The 7,777-nt window shown below is 44.3% G+C and overlaps 1 protein-coding gene across 1 annotated transcript in view; it reads left to right on the top strand.

The window, feature by feature from the left end:
- Positions 1-7,777, top strand: part of CGNL1 (cingulin like 1) — a 92,517-nt gene that overhangs the window by 65,825 nt on the left and 18,915 nt on the right. The window contains exons 10-11 of the mRNA XM_019657529.1: positions 3,943-4,095; positions 5,027-5,197. Of these exons, the coding sequence (XP_019513074.1) occupies positions 3,943-4,095; positions 5,027-5,197 (324 nt within the window). The remainder of the gene's footprint in view (positions 1-3,942; positions 4,096-5,026; positions 5,198-7,777) is intronic.

Below are 7,777 nucleotides of genomic sequence, written 5' to 3' on the forward strand. Positions count from 1 at the left end.
TCTCTCTCTCTCTCTCTCTCTCTCTCTCTCTTCCTCTCTTCCTCCTTTCTTCTTCCCCCTCTCCCTCCCTGCCGCCTGCCCTCCCTCTCTCTCACTTCTTTCAATCTACGTCTTTGTGCCAAACTCTTGTTTGGTTGATTTTGTGTGGATGGCAATTTCACTGTGCTGTTGTTTAAGGCTCGTGATGGGCTACACCCCAGCTGCCAAAGCGTGAGGTATAAAACTGTGAGCTTGTTGGGGACGGAAAGGGAGGAAAGACATTTGTACCCTACAGGGACAAAAATGTGCACCTTCGTCTTCCCATGGAGTGCTGGGGGCAGCTGTGACAAGCTCTCAGTCTTCATCGTCCTTTGGTCAAACCAGAAAGTTTCACACATAAGGAAGTAGTTCACCAGCTGTGAAACAGGCTCCTAGTTAATTCAGGGGAGAGAACAGATGATGGCCTCAAGGCCTAAAAATCTTAATGTAATCCCCATCTCTACCCCCTCCACTCTGCACCTCCGGCTCTCTGTCCTTGGAAATTCTCCCTCACATGTTACTTTTGTTTGGGCCTGTTTTCCCAGCAGTGTTGAGTTGGCGAGAATGCTTCCTGCTGTGTGTGGCCATGCTAACCACTGGCAACACCATCTGGCAAGAATTTAAAAAGGGCCCAACAATCTCTCCATCCTTATCTGAACTATCTGGTCTTGAAAGCAGTGCCGTGAAAAGTGCGCCCTAGCGCTAAAATACTTGATTTTCTCTAAAAATCTGGAACCAGATAGTCAGCTCCTTTCATTCGCTACCTCTTTCTACATGCCTCTCTCCCCAAAGCCGGGAACTGAAAGGGAGCTTAACCCTGAGAGGAGGCAGAAAGGGTAACACAAGCAGTTTTTTTTTCCACACAAGCATTTTAAGTTTGAAAATTTTTGTGTCTGTAGCAATCTATTGCACCTTCATGTGTGATAAATATATTTCTTTCCATAGTAGCTGAAGACCATGTGATCTTAGGTCTGATTTATTATGTACTCGTATGACGCAGTCAGAAAGTGGCAACGGGTCCTAAAGGTATAATTTTTGGTTCACGTGACCCCTAGCATTTGGTTTAGGATTGTACCCTACAACCCTAATTGCTGCGACATAGATGGACTCGAACTGCGTTCAAGGAAGAAACATTTGTGATTCCCTTGAGAAGTGGCTTCTGCAGATGGGCAAGTTCTTTCTTTCAGGAAGGCACAATGGTGTGTAGATTCTGTATGCCCTGACCTCCCCTCCTACTGGACTTCTGTGTATTGAGACAACAGAATTAACCAGCCCCAGTGCTTTCACTGGTACGGTCCACGGTTATTTTGTGGCAAGGGCTTGAGAAGACCAGCTTCCTTCTGATCAAACCTCTCATTTCTTAAATCCGTTGGCTCACCTGCCACTTGGTGATTGTTAATGTGGAGGAATCAGGACCTTCCTCAGTCATGTAGTGAAAGGCTGTGCATCCACTGACAGATAATGGTCCCCAAGCTCAAGGGCACTCACTCTGCATCCACCAACTTTGTGTTTTGGATTCTCCAGCTTGATAAATTTTCCCCAAATGTTTGTTCCAGTATTAGTCAGTAGGCTTGAATTGCTGGTCTTGGAAATAAAGTCACTGTAAGTACAGGGCATTGCACATCTAACCCCTACATGCAAAGTTGCCGATTTGCTTCTTTTCACGTGAATTTGGGTCGTGTTTTCTCAGCAGTGATGCGTTAAAGGAAATTCTTGAATAACTAAAGAGGCAGAGCATCGTGCTAAACAGCATTTCTAAACTTCCGAGTATATTAGAATTATCTGGGTAGCCTTCAAGTGCCAATTTGTGGGCCTCACTCTTAAGAAAAATTGTGGCTTTCATCAGAAAGGTCTGGAATCTGCTTTTTAAGTAAGGAGTGTTCCACGCTTGCTTGGTATTTCTGATATAAGAGGTCTTTGGACCACTTTTGATGATAGGTATTCATTTTCACTCACTGAGTTTTTAACATATGCCTAACAGTGAACCTGGGCTATGAGACATACCCAGACAGAAAATCTATTCCTCGCCTTTACTGATCTTACTACCCTGCAAGACAGGCAAGAATGCAAGAAATGTTTTAAAAATAGTTCAGCATAGCTGTTGTTCTAGGCAAATGTGTATGTGTTGAGGGGTGGTGTTGGCCAGGCCCCAGGCCCAGAGTGGATGGGTCCGTGGTGTCTCCAGTGGTGCAGGAGAGCGGGGCCAGGCTGGGAGCCCTGCCTGCACCAAGGGTGGAGTTGAAATGCACACGCCACACAGAGGTTGATTGGACCCGGGCTGGCTTGCCTGCTGTCTCGGAGCCCCTGGGATTGGGATCTAGGAGGAAAAAAAGAGAGGCTGGGGGACTCATAAGGGCAGGGGTTGAGTTGGCTCCCGAAGTTTCTACAGGAAGCCATTGGTTGCCCTCTGTATTTGTACTGTTGTTTTTCAAGACTTTGCATTTTGAGATACATGTTTCTGAGAGTTTTCTCCCACACAATGGAACTATGCATCGCTTACCTCACTTTGTGTGCTCCCCTTTGCCCCCAACACCACTAAATCAACCACAAACAAACCCCAGGCACTGACCCTGTCTCTGGTGTGTGCCCAGCTGCGCTGTGGTGGGAAGCACTCCTGCTGATGAACGTCCTTTTACCACCTTCTTTTCCCCAACTGCTTTTGTTGACCTTGGTTCTCCGCAGCAGTTAACTTGAGTAGCTGGACTGGGTCGGCTGGTTCTCTGAGTGCTGCCAGCCCGTCAGAGCGGAGGAGCAGGAAGACTTTGTGGCCCCAGGTCATGTGGTTGGCCAGGAGAGCGACTTGTATGCCCTGCAAACCGAGAGCGCCTGAAGTGATTTGGGAGTGTTTTCAAGATGTTGAGTTACTGCACGTGACGGTAGCTTGTCAACTGTTAAGCACTGTACCAGTATAAACCATTGTCCTTACCCAGCGTCTACAGGCACACAGACTGAGTGGGTCCTAAGCAGTGCAAGTACTAACCCACATTCAGCCCTCAACACCTGATAACGTTTTCTAGATAATCCAGCCTACGTTTGGGTCCTGCTGACCCATTCTGAGCTGCGCCTCTTCTTGATATCCTCGCACCAGTGGTCTTAACAGCCATTGAAAGACGCCACTAGAACCTTCCTAAGATATTTTAGGATATTGTTTTAGAATTGCATGTTTTTTACTTAAAGGATGTCAGTCTATGTAAGATGAGAGCTCCAGGGGAACCCAGGGAAAATATTACACCCAAGATGGTTATACTAAGTACTAGTATTTGGTGCTGATTCACTATATAACCACTCCCATGTGCTGTTTTTGACTAGTGTCTCTTCCATTTAGCATCTTCTACTCAAGTTTATCAACCCGTAGATTGCCAAAGTCCTTTTCTGCTATGTATGAGTCCAAAACATGGATTCTGTTGGTTACAGCTCCCTGTACCCAAGTGAACTCTTCGTCTATGAGACAGTGTTCTCTGTCCTTATAAATTCATTTTTAGCTACTTTCATAGCTAAAGCAGAGCATAGCAGATTTTAGAATATTAGGTGCAATGCTGTATATCACAGATGTAAACTGCCACATAGGTTCAGGTTGATCTCATGTATAATTTTACCTCAAGTTCCAAGTATGAACAATCAGGTTTTACACTACCCTGAATTCCCACCCCCAGCAGCCTTGGCCATTCTCTGCATTTCTGTAATAAACCCTTTGTCTACCCCTGTAAGTTTTTGGCTAAGTCAACTTTGCAATTTGGTCCCTGAATTTCAGAAGCAACAATGTCCTTGTGTCTCTGCGATGGCTTTATTTTCATCCTTTTCCTTGTCACCAATGTAACAGGTCTGATTGCTTTGTGGTGTGGTTGTGAAACTCCCTCTGCCACCTGTCCCTGTGGCTGACCTAGTAGATAGATGACAACACTGTCCTTTCTCTGCTGTCTGCAGAGAAATCTGAGTCGGGCCACCCAGGAACAGAAGCAGTTGACTGAGAAGCTAAAAGATGAGACCGAGCAGAAGGAGCAGTTAAGGAGACTGAAGAACGAAATGGAGAATGAGCGATGGCACCTTGACAAGACCATTGAGAAACTGCAGAAGGAGGTGAGGGAGCAGGAGTGGGGGAGGGGGCACAAGGAGCGCTGGTGGGGCAAACACCTGGTTAGGGACCCAGCCCCCTCTGAGGGCCTGATGAAAGCTCAGGAAACCTGTAGTTATATCTATGCACAAATGTGTCAGGGATTTACAGATCCCCTGAAGCAGCTTTTTGAGCTGATTGAGAGTTCCAGATACAGAGAAACCTGTCTAGAATATGCCAGTGCCCTCTGGATTCTGGGCCCAGCTCCTCTCAACAGTTACCTGAAGAAGCCTGACATGAAAGTGCAGACTTAACAAATGTAACCTGAATCAGAACCTCTGCATTTGAGCATCATCTGCATTTGCACTCAGCTTTCTTGTCCAGGAAGGCAATTTCATAGCCCAGTGGTTGCTGCTTCTCTGCTCGTCTCTGGCCTAAAATACCCAGAAGGGGAAAGGCTCAAAGCTGAGGGGCGTCTCGCATTCTAGCAGCCCACATGAGTGCCTGCCATTCACTGACACCTGCTATGTGCCAGTCACTGGACTAGCTATTCTATATCTAACTCGAATTCTATCTCTACCTGTATATTGTTTTCATTCTGACAACAACCCTGCAAGGTAGATATTATGATTTCAGTATTTCCAACGAGGACACCACCGAAGCCCAGAGAGGTAAGTACATGCCCCAGTCTTATAGCTGGTATGTGGCCGAGCAAGGGTATGACCCCAGACTCTCATCTGGCTCCCGAGGATGTGCTGGTTCACTCCTCCACACTGCTTCCCAGTTAGAGGTGACTAAACCCAGGCAGCTCACGACCAGGCACTTTGCAAAGTCTTTGGGGAGGCTGTAGAAGAAAGAGGAGAAGGGTGTTCTGTGTCTAGACGGGACCCAAACTTAGCTCCTTAGACCCAGGTGGAGCATCACAGGGTGGGCTCACACCAGTGTCACTTCTTCCAGATGGCTGACATTGTCGAGGTGTCCCGCACATCAACACTGGAACTCCAGAACCAGCTGGATGAGTACAAGGAGAAAAATCGCAGGGAGCTTGCAGAGATGCAAAGGCAGTTGAAGGAGAAAACGTTAGAGGCAGAGAAGTCTCGTCTGACTGCCACGAAAATGCAGGAGGAGGTAATGCATGGCCAGATCAGTTCCTGGCTCCCCCCCTTACTCAAAATATCCTTCCCGACTGCTATGGAGCTCTCCTAGGAGAGACTTGGGATAGATTCTTAAGACAGTGTTTGTGTTGGATTCCTCAGTCTTAGCACTTGGGATGGTTACATGGGGGCAAATGGCATTCTAAGACACAAAAGACCCAGGGATCCTCACGTGAAATTGATAAAACTTTAACTTGACCGTTTTCTTGATTAATCCAAGATTTTCTGCATAAAAAGTTTAGCTGCCATTTATGGAACTCCATTGTTGTGCCCAGCTGTGTCCAAATAATTGGTATGTATTAATTTAATCATAGGCTCAGGATTATAGTAACCTTGGTGTTTTTGGTTTTTGTTTTGTTTTGTTTTCCATTCAATCAGAAAATATAGATTTTTTATTGGAGTGGGAGTGGGGGACAAGAGTTTCAAACAACAATAATGGAGACAAAAAGAAATCTTCAGGAATTTTTGAGTATTGAAATTATTAAAACATATTCTTGGGTTTATACTGAAGAATGATAGAGCCAAAGTAACCCAAATGTTAGCTCCCTTCAGTCTTGACTTGTAAAGAACTCAGAAGAATAAAGGGAATGGTGTTGATTATTTTAATGGAAAGCTGAGGCTCTAAAATGCAAGTACAATGGATGTTGATTTCTAGCTGTGCTTCTTGCCAGCTGGTTGACCTGGAGCACATTATCCCAATTTTCTGAGCATCTGTTTCACCTCTTAAAAAATATACAAAATAATAATGATTTAATAATTAAATGAGATAACATGCGGGACTATATATCAGAGGGTCTGCATATTCCGGACACTAATGTTAGGTTTTTCTGTTTTTTGATTTTTTAAATTTCAAGTCTTACTTTTTTTCATAAGCAGTGTCAAGAGCCCTAAGTTTCCGCAGGAAAACATGTTTTTCTTTAAAAAACAAACTTTTAATATCTTTGATGATCAAAGGAAAGTCGTCCATGAGTCAGTGTTGAAACTGTGTGAAAGAACAATGAATATTTATGACAGACTTCCAGAATACTTCTGAAAGGACCCTGATAACAGATCCCCTTTGGTTCAGTCATAGGATACAGGACTCCAAGTGAAAACTGAAATTAGCCTATTGATAGCAAAGTTCTTGGCATTAGAATAAGCCACTTTCATTTCTACAGCAAATGGGGTGAGGGGGATTCAGGCATTTGCCGGGACACCAACAAACACCTGGCATGCTGTTTAGATCTTAGAAAATCATAGCGTCAGAGTGAACCCTGCAAAGAGTTTCCTGTTGCTTTTCATATGACGGTTATTCTGCTAGAATCTTCAGATTAGAAGGAACCTTAGAGATCTTCTAAGGAAAGGAAACTGAGGTCCAGAGAGATTAGTTAAGGCCAGATGGAGACCAATGTTATTTATAAAAGAGCAGTAATTCAAAAAAGGATTCCTTACGATAAAAACAAAGATGGCCCTTCCTAGATTTTCTCAGTGGCCGAGCTCTGCGAGACACTGTTTCCATTTAAATGACAGAAAGGGATACCTCATCATTTCAAAAGGAAATGACAGATACCCTCCTTAATCAAGCTGCTGAAGTCATGAAGTTGTTTAAAACAAAAGTGAATTGATTAGCCAAGGTCACTCTGGATCCTTGAAAAGCTCAAGCTCACCCCTGTTCACTGTCCCCCGTCCTGGGTTTTGGTTGAGCTGAGCTGAACTCAGTAACACAAGCTGCAGAGGCCCATCCTAAGTGCTGCTGTACTCACCTTCTTTGCTCTGAGAGAAATAGACCTTTTACCTATTTCCCCCTTGGTGTGGAGCTAGGGAAGTTCTGATGCAGATAATCCTTAGAGAATTAAAATTTAAGAGTTCACTGTTGTTCAGTTTATTTTCTAAATCCTACTTAGCAGAGGGCAGTTTTAACTATGTAAAGTCAGCACTAGTAGGTTCAAAAGTTACTTGCTTACTTGTGATTCCAGAAACTATACAGTTATTCTCTTGTGCATAGACTTACTTATCAAGTGCTCTTAGTAGTCCTGAACCCTTGACAGATGTTTAAGGGACATCCCGGGGGCAGGAATGCTCTTGGCACTGGGATGAAGGGCTGAGCTGGGTATCGGGAAGGATACCGACGGGAATGTGGGCTGTACATTTACCTGTTCAGTTTTTCTGACACTCAAATCCACCCCTGTTCTTTTTGGGTATTATCTCATTTGATTCCCATAACAGCTCTGTAAGGTAGGTTTTGTAATTATCCAGTATTGCAAATTAGGAAACTGAGGCATGGAAAGATTTTTTTTTTAAAGGCTTTCTTTGGAGAGCTTTTGACTGCACTGGAGTATAGTGCACCCTCTGTATCCAAAGAACTTCTCACCGCTTTTTACCCATGGTATGATTTTTACTTTGTGGTTTCACTCACAGTTTTCATTTCACAGTTGTCTTTTCAGTCAGTTACCACCAAAACCACACTAGGGTTTTTATCTGGAGAGGTGTTCAAGGCTTGCTGTTCTCATAGATATGTCAGGTGTCCCCGGCAGCCTCTAAAAAGGGAACACATTTTTTTTTTTTTTTTTTTTTT

This window comes from Hipposideros armiger, unplaced genomic scaffold, assembly GCF_001890085.2.
Source record: "Hipposideros armiger isolate ML-2016 unplaced genomic scaffold, ASM189008v1 scaffold_276, whole genome shotgun sequence".
Lineage (NCBI taxonomy): Eukaryota > Metazoa > Chordata > Mammalia > Chiroptera > Hipposideridae > Hipposideros > Hipposideros armiger.